General features: G+C 39.1%; 1 protein-coding gene across 4 annotated transcripts in view; it reads right to left on the bottom strand.

Moving 5' to 3' along the window:
- Window positions 1–16,985, bottom strand: part of ST18 (ST18 C2H2C-type zinc finger transcription factor) — a 102,644-nt gene that overhangs the window by 5,753 nt on the left and 79,906 nt on the right. For 3 of the 4 annotated variants that reach the window (XM_049818686.1, XM_049818705.1, XM_049818676.1), the window contains 6 exons: window positions 12,239–12,354; window positions 9,298–9,360; window positions 8,517–8,585; window positions 3,312–3,374; window positions 3,136–3,216; window positions 1,861–2,082 (listed from right to left, as the gene is read on the bottom strand). In XM_049818686.1, the coding sequence (XP_049674643.1) occupies window positions 1,861–2,082; window positions 3,136–3,216; window positions 3,312–3,374; window positions 8,517–8,585; window positions 9,298–9,360; window positions 12,239–12,354 (614 nt within the window). The remainder of the gene's footprint in view (window positions 1–1,860; window positions 2,083–3,135; window positions 3,217–3,311; window positions 3,375–8,516; window positions 8,586–9,297; window positions 9,361–12,238; window positions 12,355–16,985) is intronic. The other variant, XM_049818696.1, reaches the window with a different exon arrangement.

The following is a 16,985-nucleotide window of genomic DNA, read 5'->3' on the forward strand; positions in this document are numbered from 1 at the left end:
AACCCCTCTATTGTTTTCATTGAGGGCTTGTGCTCCAGAGAAGAGGAGCAGTATGGTCCTTTAAACTGGCAAGTTTACAATCCTAAAAAAAAATTAGTTAATGGGATGATTTCCACAGTGCACAACTATTGTATCATTTTGTTGATACATAATAATGATCAATACAATAATAACTCTGGATATACCCTATAGACTGTAATAGCTTTTTTGAATGGTTCTATTATATAGTCAGCTTGCTTTTTAACCACTGTTCACATTAAATTACATTTTGCTATTTCAAAGCTTACAATTTCATCAGCCGGTAATTATCTGAGGCAATTTTTATAGCCCACTAAAGGGCTAAGATGAATTGCACTGTCTTAATACTATCTTTATAAATAACAAAGAAGAAATACCCATATGCTGAAGAACTGGCAGAAGGATTTGTATTCAGATGTAGCCAAGTAAGGAGTGAAGGAAAATTTTGTTCCACAGAAAAGTGGTGGATTTTCGTGTGTGTGTAAAAATGAAAAGCAAAAATCCTAACAGACATGGTGTTTCCATGGCCGGGGGAGGGGGGGGGGAGGGGTTGAAGTTAGCTTCAGACTGGCTTAGCTAAAAGCTATACAGGGAAAGATGTTAGTTCTCCAGTTCCGAAATGCTGCTTAGTTCTGCCCAAATCAGATAACTAACTGGAAGAATGTCTCAAAGCCATGGGTTACTTGTTAGGTTTCTAATGTCCTAGGAAAGGTTATCAATCACAAAACCATATTTACTATGTCATTTTAACTAACATGATCTTGAGTGTGATCCAACCTTATGTAGAAGAGAAATCATCTATAGTCTGAGTTGCAACCAGCTAACACACTATTTATGTTATTTGCTTAATTAGGTCCAATTTACAATAGGGTCCTCATGCAAAGACTTTAACACGGGATGTAGATCATAAAGTTAGGATAGCACTGGACTCTGAATTTGTTCAAGTCACCTTGGACATACTTGTATTGGGGAAGTTGGTTCAGACTTTTAGAAAGAAGGCAAAGAAGGTACAGAATATATACTTAATTCTTATTACAGACAGAAGACCAGAATTTGCCAGGTATGAATTCAGATTCTATAGCCAGATTCTTTGAGTAATATTCAAGGCCAGGTTGGACGGGGCTTTGAGCAACCTGGTCTAGTGGAAGGTGTCCCTGCCCACGGCAGGGGGGTTGGAACAAGATGATCTTTAAGGTCCCTTCCAACCCAAACCATTCTATGATTCTGTGATAGTTATTGAACACGGTCAAATTATACTAGAGTCTTCACAGTGATATATAAAATCATATTGTTTATTGTTACTGGTTACAGGTGTGATTCCTGCTTTGTAAGGATAGTTTTCATTCTAAGGTTGTTGTAAAACTTGTGAAATCCATATGAGTTCTACACGTTTACTTTTTTGTGTGGTTCTAGCTATTTAAATACAAAGTTTATAAAAACAGCTTTTCTGCTGGCAGAAGTATGAAATGAATGCAGCCATTGCTCTTGCTAAATATTTTCTGGTGTCATTGCAAAGATAGCTGCATTTTCCATAAAAGATATAGAGATACAACTCCATAATTGCCTGAAAGATCTCTGTTAAATTTTAAATCATACAGAAACTGTGTTAATCTGCAGCAAATACCTTGGAAAGTTACACTGCAATCTGAATGTAGAGAAAGAGTGAAAAGTTGGTCCCAACCCACTGAAAGTTATTCTGATCCATATTACTTCAGCTGCAATGTAAACTGTGATGTTACTTAAAAGACTTCAGCACAATTTATTCAGACTGTAACCTCACATGTTGCCAATTCAACAGTGGAATGTTAAGGAAAAATAAAAAGAGAAAACACAAAGTTATACCTTCTGTGGGTGACAAAAACATTATTAACATGACCCAGCCCGTTGCAGCCTGGCAAAGGACAGTGTGGCAGCTCTTGTTTGTTCAGTTTCCAGGATAGTGAAGACCCATTGACAGGACTCTCCTTCTGTCTCTTGGCAGCCAAAGGACAACCAGAAGCAGTGCGATGAGAAGTGTATTTACCTGATATGTGACCTTGGCCATCACAGCCTATCACTGGACATCTACAGAAACACAGCAAAAGAACCCCCGTTTTCACTGGAGAGAGCAGGCGAAGACAGTCTCAAGAAAGTCTGAGATAATAATTCCAGCTGCCTGTGCCACTTTGCATTAATGGATTAAGACTCAGTCCCCTGAGGCACACTGTACCTGAGCATCCAATTCATGTCAAGCTGAGTTATAGGGGTTCAGCTGATCTTAAGATTAGGCAATTTAAAATACAGTCATACAGCCTAAGAAAGTAAAACATTAATTTAGATAGTATTTTACCAGAAAATAAAATTGAAATTCTATCATCACAGGCAATAAATCACACTTCTACAAGTGTATGGAAAGTCAACATTCTCTCTTCTCTATCTAGGTTTTTGGCATGAAGCAGAGGATGGGTTCCTGTACCTGGAGAACTTGTATCATCTCAGGTAAATACTTGCAAAGAAAGGTTTGGGATTTTTTTGTGCTGCTCTGTCAGTGTCATGCAGCCTCTCATAGATCATTAGCAAGTATTAAGAACAACACTGTATGCAACTAAATCTTCATATCTATACTCCGGCAGTTACCATTTACTTATTCTAATGGAATGTGCATTCAAGTCAGGAATCTAGTGAACCTCTATTGAGTTTCCAGTTTTCACTTTAAGTGAAATTTTTATTTATAGAGGAAAGACATGCGATTTACATATATTTCAGTTCTCTGGGACATATTTTTGAAGGTGTCACTCTGATTTAATTAGCTGACGTGAAGATTTCACTACAGGCAGAAATAATTTGTTTTCCTTCGTTTTGCCAAATTTTCCAACCAAGTGGCAGTTTCGTAGCACTGTTTAAAATAATTGGACCAATGCAGATAGATACAGCAATCCTTCCTCACTGTTCAAGCTCCAAGGTGATGGACTCCACCAGCTTCGCTAGAAGCAGGAACACTTGGTTCAGCTCCAGCTGTAGGCCCTACTCTCACGTGGCTCAGATTAACTGGAGCATCTCCTATGATGCCTCAAGTCCTGAGCTCTTATGGGCTTTTTTCCCCCTTCACTGGTGAGAGACCACTGCTTTTGTACTCACTTAAGTTCAGGGTCTTCTTTTTCTTCCTTGGTAGGAGTCACTTTGATACCTCCTTTCCTGGCACGAGGACAACCAGATAAACTGAAAGAAGCACACAGAATAAAAGCCACCTCTTTCTGCTGCTGCTTGCTGAGAACCCTGAGCGCTGCAGCCCCATGCGATAGGATGGTTTTTACCTTCTGTGGGATGCATAGTTCCCCGTCACGTGGCCAGAGCCGTCACAGCCAGGTGTCGGGCACCTATAGAATAACACAGGGAGCTTACAAAATACAGCTTCAAAGGTACACAGTAAATAATGTGTACCTTCTGCATTTTGTCTAGGGTGGAAGAAAGAACAGCAGAGCTTTTGTTGAATAATTAAAACTAGTTCTTGCTTTTTTTTTTTTTTTTTTCCTTCTTTTTAAATGAGCAGACGCCTTTCAAATTTTTTTTTCTATTACAACAAAGTTTTAGTAAGGAATGTGAAATATATTGCATATGATGTGTAGATTTATTTAGTTTATAACACTGTTTGTACCAAACATTTTCCCTTGTACAGGATCAACATGCCAAAAAATAAAATAAAAAAATAAAAAAGGCAGCTTGATATAGATCTATTTGTAAATTTACTGTTATGTGTTTGTTTGCTATTCTTCTGATGTTTTCAGGTACAGATATAAATAAACACATTGCCAGTATTTACAGAAGGGGAAATGGAAGCAGAGAAGCAGTTTTACTTTTGGGCATCAATAGGCGGGAGCCAGAATTTGAATTTAATAATTTGTAATTCTAGCACTGTAAGCATACAACAGGACCATATCTTCCTAGCACTAGATTCAATTGGGTATTCAGCTTGGCAATTGGATTATGCTTATGTCTAATAGTTAAGGAGTTTCTGTGTGTGTGTGCAAGAAACAAGCCTTTTGAAGTATGACTGTTTAACACTAAAAAATCCATACAATGAAAAGAAACAAACCTGCCTGTTATTGTGTTTTTGCCAGTGGTCTGGGAGGGAGGGCTTCTTGCGTGCTCATTGTACATGAAGAATGTGCTCGAAAAGCCTGCTGGAGTCAGTAGGTCTTTCCACTGACTTCTATGGGGTTTGGAGCAGGACCTTCCTGGTAGCACCTTCCATCCCAGAACTTCAGGTATTTTATTTCTTTTTTCATTTAAGTGTATTGTATTTCTTGTGTTGGTTTGGTTTGGTTTGGTTTGGCTTGGTTTGGTTTTTAAGAGAAGAGAAACACACCTCAGCACACAAAGCAGCACAAGCAAAATATTTACCTTTAGAAATTGTGCCAGCCAGTTCTATGTTTCTGTATTATACAGCACAAAGTTCTTATGCTAAGCATCCCTAAGGGCCTTTTGAATGCTATGATTTTTACAGAGTATTGGAATTGCAGAAAGAGTTGTGCCAAATAATCTTATACTGAACCACTAAGGAAACTAGCATTGTTCAATACTCTCTTAAGGGTCTCAGTTGTTACTGAATCTTTCCTGAGGTGAGGAGATGGGCAATTTCATCTAGTTGTTGGTAGGCTGCCATGGAAAACACCTACAAATATAATTGCAGCAGCACATCTGATTGTGCAGGTGTACCTCTTCACAGAATATTTAAAACTATTTTTCTGCAAACAATTAACTTGTCAAAAATGTGATTTCTTTTGGACATGACAATTAATTCACTGATTCAACCAGAATTCAGCAAATAATTTCAACTGAAGATAGGGGAGACTTTTTTTTTTAAAGACAATGTCAAAACATTTCATGATACCATTTTCTGAACAAAACATTTTGGCAGAATAACGTACCTCGCACTGAGAGTGAAGGTAGAGGTGTGGGTTGCAGAGTGCCAGATACGCTTGACTGTGTAGAGCTAAATGTTGACCTGTCTGAGTGGGGGACAAGGACTGGGCACAATGTCACGTGGAGCGGGCAGAAAGGGCAGATGTCTGGAGAATGTGAATGCTCACATATAAATCTGGAAAACCTGCCAAATACTATGTATATTAATTTTGGGTACTTGTTTGATCAGATGATCACAGATGGAAGAGATGTCCGCTTAGACCGGACGTGGATTTTAACTCAGTAAGAGTTCTTTGTGGGAGACACTCAGATCATGAGTCTGAGAGTTATGGGCTTACAAAAGACACTAAACTAAATTTGAATCTCCCCATCTGCATTTACCACTTGCAGCAACAGTTAGCTTTCACAACCAGATTAGAGTCCAAACTATTTTTGAAGTCATTAAAGATTTGAGGCTGAGATATTATCAATACTGGTGAAATTATAAGATGGTATTTCAGGTGGATTACTGACAAATTAGTAAGAAGCTTCACTAGCAAGACTCCTAAGCTTGACCACTGGGTTGGGTTTTCCAAATATTGATTATATCTTTGTACGGATTGTGAAATTCCACAATACAAGATACACCAACAATGTATTGCCTTACAATCAGTAATACTGTGGATCTTCATCAGCTTTTAACTGGCTGATGAGTTTGGACTGGTGCCCCAGTTTAGGGAGTCAGCCTCTGTTTTTGGATCCCTGTGCAGAGCCAAGAAAATCAGATTTACATTGGAGGGCCAGAGGCCTCAGGAGCTCAAGCTAAAAGACGTCAACTCTCAAGGGGATGTAAGTTACAGATTGTTTTACAATTCACCGTGTTTGTTTTCCAAGAACAAATCTCAGTGATTTCACACAGAAATTCTTATAACTGTGCATTAAGTACCTGCTACTTTGTTTCTTTCTCCGAGAGGGTTGCTTTATTTTTAGGTAAATGAACTACAACTGCATGTAAAATTGAATTAAAAAAAGCTGCAGATCTAGGAACATTTCTGGTACTCTTAGTCCCTGGAAAGCTCACAGAAATGGTTGGATATGAACTTTAGTTAAGGCAAACCCAGGTTTGCCTTACAGAGGTCAGCTGAGAAAACTATTGACTGAAATATGTCATGCTGCCTATGGAGTATGGATCAGTATCTATGTGTTGTGTGAAGCCTATCTAGAAGAACTGCTAGAATGTCTCCTGAAATTGGCTTATAACCACTGAAACAACTTGTGTAAGAATAGGACTGACTACCCATTCCTTGAAGTTTCTGAACTGTAAGTAAAAATCTTTCTAAAGTACAGTTTTAAAATTCTTTAAGGCTTGATAAGCAGCTCTGGTGAAATAGGATTATCAGTCATAATTCTCCCTTATAGCTTTAAAATCTGTGAGTCATCATCAACTTTAGTCTGTTTTAATTTGACCACCTTAGATTGCTCTGTGCAAGGAAGAATCCTCAGATAAAAATTTGAATCTGACTCAAAGACTTACTTTCTGAACAGATCTTCCTTATTTCCAAACTGTAGATCACATGGAAGCCGTGTATCTTTGCTGGCTTAGAGTTTCATAATTAAAGCCAAAATCATGTCTTGATTCTGGCAAATTAAACGTGGATAACATTTGGAAAAAATACACAGCTTTTTCATATTCATGCCTAACTACATGAGGGTACTTTCCTGGCCTGATTCTATGAGCATTTATGCCCTCTGCTCACATAGCAGTACTAAAATTAACTATTGATATCACTGTATAATTCCAGTCCAGGCATGATTGCAGTTTTTGGCGTATGATTTCATTTAGCTAACACTTATCAAAAGCAGAGGTTTGTTTAAAATTTTACCTGAACAATGTTTGCAGGAAGCTAAAACAAGGTGGTACATTTGTGGAAAATCATTTTATTTATCCCTTTTTCCTTTTGCAAATTGTCTGTGAACAGATTTTGATTTTTGCTCTTTTTCTAGTTAATTGAAATTAAATGCTAAGTGTGTTATGCAACATATTTCTGTCTGTGAAATGTTCATGAACTTTGACTTTGTCTTTCACAACTCACTTATTATACATGGCGTACAGTGTGCAGTTTGTCATTTAAGTCATATGCTGTTGCTCCTCTTTCCTTATGGCATGACCAAAACTCTAGAAGCTTTAGTGGAAAAATAACCATATTGGTATGCAAATTTCCTTATTCACACATGAATGGGGGGGGGGGGGGGGGGGGGGGGCGCTGCATGAGGAGCAACTATTCAAAATATTTGTGTGACTGTCTATGTATGGCAGAAAGCCAACAAAAGCAGGGACAAATATGTATGACTCAGCAAATGATTTCAAATTTGTCAGCATTTTCGCAAGTCGGTTCCTTGCTTCTTGTGCTGCTCTTTTTAAAACAAACTAAAACTAAATTTTATACCTCTGAGGCTCCAAGATGGAAAAACTGAAGCATTGTACCAGTGTATCAGTTTACCTACTGACTTTGGGAACTGCTTTTGAACAGTTGCTGATATAAATGGCCTTTCTTTGCCATTTTTCTGCACCTCCAGCAGGTTCAACTCCATAGCTACCATCGATTCAGCATTTTGTTTATAATTCAAGTTGTCCAACTAAAAGATGAGACCACTAATATTTGATCTGAAGAAGCTAACTTGTGCCTAAACACCGAATCAAGCTTAAATGTAGTCACTCCTACTATTAACACCACTAGAACAGTGTAATAGTGCCATGATCAGACTTTATTTTCTTCTATCTGGACTAGGGATGAACCTAAAGGACAGAAAGGACAGTCACAGGATTCTCCCCTTTTTACATGCATTCATTAGTTTTTCCAAGCCATCTATTATGGGATCCAATTTACAAGTTGCAGAGGGAAAGCTATGAAAGAACTCTAATTATCCTTTCCTCTTCCACACATCCTTATTGACAAAGCCAATTCAATAACTAGATGACTGGTTGCCAGTACCTCTCTTGACTACAGATTTTTGAAATATTCACATGTCCCTATACATCTGTCTATATAGCAGAGCCTGCACGGTCCTTTTGTAAGTGACATTTCATGGTGAGAATTATGCCAGCACAAAATCATATGACTTGATGTCTGCTTCAGTGACATGAAACTCATAGTATATGGTAGTGAATGATAAAAAAAATAATTTGCAGGGGTTCTGGTGTCATTTTTAGATTTATTCTAACTAGATTTATTTCTAACTAAATAATTCTAATTTATTCTAACTGGATCAGACTGAATTATTTGCCAGATCTGTCTTACATGTTAGATATTTTCTATTTCTTACTGATTCAGTAATACTGTGAGAGCAGCCTCTGTCCTAGCCTTTACAATTCCTGCCCCCCCCCCCCCCCCCCCCCAGGTTCTGGTTAATTCATGAAAATGAAGGGGTACAAAAATGAAGAAAGACAAATGGAGAAAAGTAAACTCTATTTCACTCAAAAGCTTTCAAACCAATTCACTTCAAATTTTGGACAAAGGTTTGACATAGAGCAATTCAAATGGACAACTTCATTGATGTAGGGAACATGCTGATCAAAGATAAATAACAATAACATTTGTGCTATTATCAATACTTACTTAAGCTCCTGAGAGTTAGCAGCCATAAGGGATTTTAATGTCTTGTCAGCTAAGGGGCACCCAGAAACACTGAAAAAAACACCATGTAAAAAGTTTTACGAAACCAGAACATATTTTTTTAAAACAGCAACCTCCAGACAATCTATGACTTAAAATGGGAAAAAAGAGATCCTCATATATTGCTCTTGGCAAAGGAGAAGCAGCCAATACCAGGCTGCGGTGCTTAAATTACTGGAAAGACATACAGTCAGGGCCAAAGGTTTCTAAGCCCCCTGTAAAGCTTTGCATGGGGAGGAAGTGGTGCATAGAATCCTTCCTTTATGTTGCCTACATGAAGGTCAGGTAGAACATCTGGTCCACATGGCTGGGAAAAAGGCAGAAACTGCTTCCATCCTGCTCCCGAAAGGAAAGGCAGGAAGCGATCATTTCCACCACCAGGTACTGGCTGTTGACAGTAGGCTATTCTGAGGAAAATATTTAGCATCCTCAGATTATGTTAGCAGACCTATGAATTTCAAAATCATTCACAGAGATAGCTACAGGTCTCAGCTAAGACATGCAGCTACAGTAATAAGCATATGCTGCTTAACCTCATCAGTCTATTGAGTCCAGACCTTCACAAAATATAACAAAAACAGGAAAACCAGCCACATTTCCATACGGATTATTCTCTCCAAATTACTGTTGAATACTTAACCATGGTTAGTATAAAAATGTACAAAGATGACAATAGCTAAAAGTAGCTCTTATTTCCTGCTTTAGGCTTCCTGTTGTTTCTTACCTGCGGTGTGAGGCATAGTTTCCTGTTACATGACCGCTGCCATCACATCCTGGAGTTGGACAGCTATGTGAAGAAGATGCAATGAGAAATTAGAGTATGTATAATACGCCACATAGCTCACTCTACCCTGCAGTGAATTGGGTAATGATCCTTAGGGCAATCACATTCATCATTACACATCTCAACACTATCATGACCCTACAGAAAACTAGCAGAACTTACATGACACCTCTAGTTTTCAATTACTACTGGAAGCATAGATGGAAAAAAAGTTTTCCTATTTCCACCATGCAAATGAGTCAAAACCTTATTTTTTTTTAATCTATATAACATGAAACCACCATGCTTTGTGTAGATTTTTTGGTTACATCTTAGGTTCTCCAAAGGACAGTTTAGTTACCAGTACCAAATTTTGACAGCAATTCATAAATGTTAGTGATGAAGTTTCTGATCCGACCTCCTCTATAACACAGGCCAGAGGACAGTAATACTCAAAATAATTCCCTTGACTTCTGACTGAAATAAGGCACCTTCTTTAGAAAGAAATCCAATCTTTATTTGCTGACATAAATGAAAAATTATGTGTTACAGTTGCTTGCAGAACAGAAAGTACATCAAGCTCACACAGCTGAAGTTCAGAATGAGCACAAAATTTTCCCAAGATGTTCCTCAGCTGAACTGAGAAGTGATACAAAGGTGGTATGCATTTAGCACAACAAATATGTCCCTTTATGCCAAGAGATGGAGGTATGTTTGACCTGGAGAAGATGTTACAGTTTCTGTTTTTCCTCAACCCTTCTTCAGTTATAGCACTGAGCTCATTTATCAAATTGGGATGTAGTTCTCTGCAAGAGGGCAAAGTTATCAAGAAATGCAATTTGTACATGGAGGGGGAGGGGGAGGTGAATTAAGTATTCCTTTCTACAGTATTTTACAACACTAACACCAGTCCTTCAGAGTCACCTTATAAAGGGCTGTGTCTTCTTTCACTGGGCCCATGGAGAAGAAAGGCGTGCAGAAACTGTACAAAAACTTTTAGCTGATGCTCCATAGTAATGAGTAAGGGGTACCCGAGATCCTCATCTGGCCATTTTCTCTGAGCTGGCAGAGTGCTAGGAACTTTTTCAAATCGGTAGAGAAGCCTTAGGAAGACATCAGCCTCATTTTCACAGCTCATTTCAACTTGAGTAATGCAGTTATGGGCAAGAGAATTAACATGGAAAAATAGAAGGCACATGCTAGGAGGTGGTACTTACAGATTAGCTCACTGCAACTGAGCTAACCATGCCAGATTTTTTTTTTTCTGCAAGTGCTTATGTCATTTTAAAAACTTCCTCATGATGGAGCCACCTGTATTGAATTGTTCTGTACAAGTTCTCAGCTCAATGGGATCATGGAAATGCAGTCTGTTCCCTATATTACATAAAGATTCTTCTGAGAAATTAAAACTATTATTTAATTTTCTGGACAGCTACATTTTAGATGCTTGTTTCTACTCACTGTTTGAAAATAATACAGTAAAACTACAGTAAGCTGATCATCGCCCTTGTAAATACCCTGGGAATTATTATTTAGGAGGGTAGAAAAGTATTTTACAGACATCTCAAAGCAGGTCTCTATCACGAAGGAATAAATATTACAAAAGAAAAGCCATTAGTCTTCAGCAAATAAATTCTCAGCGATTTTGGTATGCATTTGTTTTAGAAGAGGCAAAACAAACCTGACCTGTAGCAATTTAGGTCATGAACTACAACTGCAGATATAATGTGGAGAGCAGACAACATGCAGACTGCACAGCATGAGGGGAAAGAATCGCTCTTCACAGCAGCTTGCCCCAGGGAAATGTAATTTCTAGAGACAGAGGCGGATCTAACTGATTCAGTGCCACTGAGTCTGGGGAGCAGGACACAAGGTGATGGGATGCGACTCATTTATTTATGGGTGAGCCTGCAGTGATACATTATGGGCTATCATCACTAAGCGATATGGAGTGCACTTGGCTAGAGAGACCTACTCTGGTTTGGGACAGAAAGAAAAGTGGTATAACTGCAAAGTCCTAGTTGACTATTACAGTGAAAACACTTTATTGATACCAAAATGGTGTTGATGTGAATCTTGGTTAAGAGTCTAGATGAGATTTTAAAATGTGACTAGTGTTATGAGCTGGTTAGGACAATTTTACTGAAAGGATTCTAAACTGAAACAAGCTGTTGCATACAGAAAGATTTAACAGAATTATCCTGTTTTCTTTGCAGTTTTAGACTCTAAAGTTTTGGAGCTTAAGACAGAGCAAGTGAGTCTCTGTACATGGGATGAAAGAGTATTAGCCCATGGTCCCAGAGTGTGAATTTGTGCATCCACTGGATTTTCGGTAGGACAGAATAACTAACTCTGCTTTGAAGGAAGCAGATGAAGGACTTACTTAAACATAGTTTTCATACAGGTTGGAAAAACCTGGGGCAGCTCCTGTCTTGTGTTTTATCTTTTTATGAACTTTGCGTGTTTCCTATCTGAGAAATCTCCCGCACTTCTCCACAAACTCTCAACAGTGGATCTATAACAAAGATTGTCCAAATAAAGTTTATTTAATTATGTAAGCATTAGCACAGCCAATCTGTAACACGCTACAAAACTTGTGTGTTTTGTAGAAGGAGCTGTTGCCTATTTGTTACCTATCTATCTGAGGAATAAGGAGCGATACCCAGTATAACGTTAGCCGTGAATCTGTCTGGATTCCCAGGCCTACCCTGCCTTGTTTCAGCTCCAGACCTCACGTCTACCCGGTTGCATAGACACAACAGGGAACTAACTACCCACAGTGAACTGTCATGCAAGTTGCCCTGCCCAGCTCCTGCAAATCTACTCCGAACCAGCACTCAGAACAATGGCCTAGTCGCTTTTCAGCAGGGCAGAGGAAAACGTGGCATTTTTTGTGACTTACGTGATGAGTTCCTTTTTGAGATCTCTTGAATGGAGCTTGGGTTTAGGGCTTGGTATGGAGACATCTCCTGGATACTTCTTTTCCTCCATGTTTTCTGGGGAGCTCACTGGATCTTTCTGAAATATCAGATGAGAATGTGACAAAAGGTTTCTTTCTACAGGGCCTCCCATATATTCAACAAATAACTTGCTGTGGCAAGAAGAGAATCTCTTGGAAAACATTACCAAAAAAAAAATTCTTAAGAAAAGATGGAGAGAGATGAAGAAAGTTTAGTACAATCTGAGGGTCTCATGGGTAGACTTTTAAAAATGTTGAACTGTATCTTTGTGAGAGTATTTCTGAAGGTGGATGCTGTTTTAAGCTGTACATAGGGAAAATTTAGGTTAGATTTATAAAATGGTGGTAAAGGACAAAGAAAAATACACAGAGAAAATAAAAGCAGCTGTTGAATATATAGGGCCAAACAAGACTTCAGCAAGTTTGTTCTTTTTTTTTTTCTGTGCAATTGCATCACTGAGCTTTGTATGCAGTTGAAGTGAGTACCACTGTACTGTGAATTACAAAAGTACAATCATAAATTAAAAAAAACTATTGCACATAAAGACAGGTAAATGCAAAGCTTTTTAGGTCTGTAGAATGGAATGATTTGTTATCTCATCCAAAGAGCAGGGTCTTGTTAAACTAAAAATTGTAAGAACAAAACCGCTTTGAAATTTTCTTAGTAGCAGGCTGCTAAGGGTAATTCTTTATTTCTACTAGTTGTAGATTAAAATCATCACTGCTACAGTGCTGTTTGATGGATGGTATGGACCATGAGTATTCACTCCCTTGGGAAGGCATTTTGGAAATCTGGAGTCCTGGAAGGAAATTACATTTTTGTTTTCTGAAGAATCTTCTTTGATCACTTCAAAATAGATTGGTTTATACTTATACTTTAAAAATTAATGCCTTCAATTATTATTATTTTTATGAAGGGTAAGTATTTCCTTTCTGGAGGGATGCTCTGTGGATATTGTATCATTCAAGAATTCTCCAAAGCCCATAGCATGAATTATCAAATCTCTTTTAATCCCTTCTGGGATTTGATGTTGGTTTGGGGACTCCATTCCAATACTCAAGTAGGTATCACCCAGAGATTAGTCTCTGTAGGAGCAGAAACTGCTGCCTGTGGTGGAGGGGAGAAGCTCCCAGATCCTGCTAAACTCATGGGGCTGGTGCCATAGATGCTCTGGGCTTGTGCAGCTTATGAATGTGCCAGGACAGAGGGACAAGGATGTCTGCAGAGCTGTTAACACAGAGCTGAGGGCTGAGGAGAATCTGGACTGAAAATGGAGATTCTGCCTAACGGGACTTGTAAGCTCTGCGGGGGTGTTTCTTCTGATAAAGCTTCCATATGGTCCTCAATTCTGGCAGCTCATCTTTGCCTGTTTGGAGACTGGATCCTCAATATGACTTCCTTCTGCTTTCTGGTACTGGCTACCTACTGCCTACTGAAACTCACACTACACATACATATAGAAACCATGCCATATTCTTGCTATATCAATTACTACTGGTTTTTGCGACCACATTTGTGGGGTTAGTTTGTTTGGGAATAAGCTCATCTGCTACAAATATAGAAGGCAAAAACACATATATTCAGCTTTTCTAAACACTTTCATAGTAATTATCAAGTAATTATTTTAAATAAAAAAAACTTGACGTATTTCAGGCTTCTGAAGGAAAACTTCAGATAAGGAGTGATAGAGAAAATTAAAGACATGATAAATATTGTTAAAATGTTAATACAGAAATAATAAATAGTTGAAAGTCCTCCAAACATGGAAACTAAAATCCTAAAAACCAAAAGTGGAAAAATGAATGCCAGCTTTGTTCAAGATTCAAGAAACCTCAAAGGCTGTTTTCCCTCATTGAGTTAAATCTTGGTTCCAGCGGCATATAGGGGTGTTTTTTGCCACTGCAATCTGCAGAATGGGGATTTGAGTTCCTGACTCTCTCTGTCCATAAGTTCTAACACGCCTTTCTTTTATATACGTGACTGCAACTCTTACAGGGATGATCACCAGTAGTAAGTCACTGTAAAATCAAAAGCTTCCAAAAGAAACAACAAAATGGTGACCCTCTGTTGCCAGCTGGAAGGCATCAAATGTCAAAATAACTTCAAAAAACACAGGTGAAGCGGTTTCCACTTAATGTAATGGAGGTTGAAGAAGACTGGCTTATCAGTTTCTTCTCATCAGCTGACTCCGATAGGCTACATCTGTATCACTGAACCAAGGCTTTTTTTCTAAAAAATAGGTGCATGCCTTGGCTGGATCCTAACTATGCATCAAGACCAGACACACATCAGCCTCTTTCACTTCTTGTCAAAGGTCCAGCTGAGAGGAACGTGGAGCGGAGGGTGGTAGAAAGCCCACCCTGCAACTCCCTGGGATCCTGAACTGTGTGATGTACCTCAGGATGCACCTGCAGCAAACAAGAGTATCTGTAACTGTTCATACTGCAGGGTTTATTAATATTTTCATATATATAGCTTGTCTTCTTTATCTCAAATGAAAGATATCTCGTGATCTTTTGCTGGTGAGGGACCAGAAACTTGTGTATGTGAGTTATTCATCACGTCACTGTCTGATACCTGCTGCACAGAGAGGACTGATCGAGAATTGTGTATATCAAGGCTTTACAAAATACTACAGTGTTACAGTTTACAACTTCATTTAACGATGTTTCACTGAATCATTTAGCAAAAATAAGATTACAAGTTGAAAGTTGACATGAGTACATCTATAGCCACCAGCATAACTGATACCAGAGGCTTTAAAATTGCAGTATTTTTGTTTTCTATCTTTGAAATAATTCATTTTTTCAAATCTTAACTGTGAATTTCCTTAATTGCCTTGTTAAGATTTGTAATATTTTTAAACTAATAGCTATACACACACATACATACACAAACACCTATAATGTCATAGTAACTGCTCTTTCGAAAAAGAAAAAATCTAATAAGGACCCAAGTAGGAGCACAGTTTGTTTCCGAGTTAACATCCCAGGAATGAGGGAGACATATAGACCTTTAAAGAGGTGATTTCTTCAGCATTGTCTTAGCACCCTGTGGAACACTTGGTATTATTCAAGCAGCTTGAAATCTTCAGGTGGGTAGAAGCTGCAAAAGGGAGGCGGTGCAAAGGGAATGCAGGGAAAGGAATACCAGAACTCTGCCTTTCTAGGACCTTACATCAGTACATGTGGCCCAAAAGCGGCTGCATCTGTCTGAAACAAGAAGGTCAGACCTAAAGACCAAATATTTTTTGGTCCTCTGCACTTAGGACTGAGCATAGAGCATCGTGCCTTGGCTCGTGTGCTTCTCCAGAGATTTAGCTTTAGATGGAGAAATAATCCTTTGGGAAAATACCTTTAGCACTTCCTGCTTTTTGGTCTGTTATGTGATGATCATCACAGCTAATCAAGTCCAACCGTATGTATAATTTTTCCTTTCTCATTTGAATGGATTTATAACTGAATGCTATTAAAATTCTGAAGAATTCCAGACTAAAAGGAAAATCAGAACCAGCCCAATCAATCCAAACACTACTATTTTCTGCAAAGAGCATGTGTGTATTCACGCATGCACACTACAGAAAGCAAGCAAGCAATGAAACTCCATTAATGTACAGATGGAAGTTTATATTGATTTCAGCAAAGACCAGAACATAATGGTAACATGAATAACAGATAATAGCATCTGGCACTTTTAACATTTTTAAGCCCTGAAATCTTTGGAGAACTGACAGTTGAACTAACTGACAGCTCTAGTTATTTCTCAGCGTTTTCCTTTTGGAGAGATTTTGAGCTTTTTCCAAATTCAGATTTTTTTTTTTAAGGGGGCATCTGGACAGGCTATTTCGCTGAGAGAGAGAGAGACAATATTTTCTGGAAATTACCACCAAAATTAAGCAACTGTTGTGCATATGAACCAGATAACAATGAATTAGAAATAGATATAATCAGTCATTTTCTTTGCATGAGAATAACTGCCAGTCTTCGAGTTGCAAAACAGAGCCTCTGGCCCTGAGATCACTGAACGTGTCAACGCTCTCTGGGATTGCAAAAGCTCACAGCAGAGGTCTGGGGACAGATCCTTGGTTAGGGACAAGCTGCACGGCGGCAAAGCACCGAGCGCAAGGGTCAAGAGTGCCCGAGCGCAGACCTTTACGTCCTGTCGGGTAGTCTGCTGATGCTTCCAGCTCCCTGGGGCGGTAAGGGAGAGGGAAATAGCCAGCCACTCATCGCGCCCTTCCAAAAGCGGAGCCGGGACTGGGGGGACGCGGAGGTGCTCCTGCCATAGCTGTTGCTGAGCTTCGGTGGCAGCAGGGAGGAGGAGCAGCAGGACAGGCCCCCTGCCAAGTCTGCGACACCGATTGATCCCCTGCAGCAAGGCGGTTCTCTCGAAGCTGGATGTGCTTGCTCGTTATGCGGCATGAATGGGGAAGAGCCCGAGCCCCCAGCCTACCGCCTCGTGTCAAACCCACTCCAAAAACCCTGATACAGGGATCACGGTCTCATTGCTGAGGTAAGGAGCATCATCAGCCCCACAGAGATGACCGCAAAGTGTTCTTCAAGACAACCCAGCCTCCAAGAAATGATCCACCACGGTGCAAACTCTCTCAGTGGTCTCATTATGACAGGTCTTTACTCAGTGCTGACGGATTTTTTTTCTTCACGTGGCTGAATTATCTTTTATGTCCAG

Source organism: Accipiter gentilis, chromosome 2 (genome assembly GCF_929443795.1).
Source record: "Accipiter gentilis chromosome 2, bAccGen1.1, whole genome shotgun sequence".
Lineage (NCBI taxonomy): Eukaryota > Metazoa > Chordata > Aves > Accipitriformes > Accipitridae > Astur > Astur gentilis.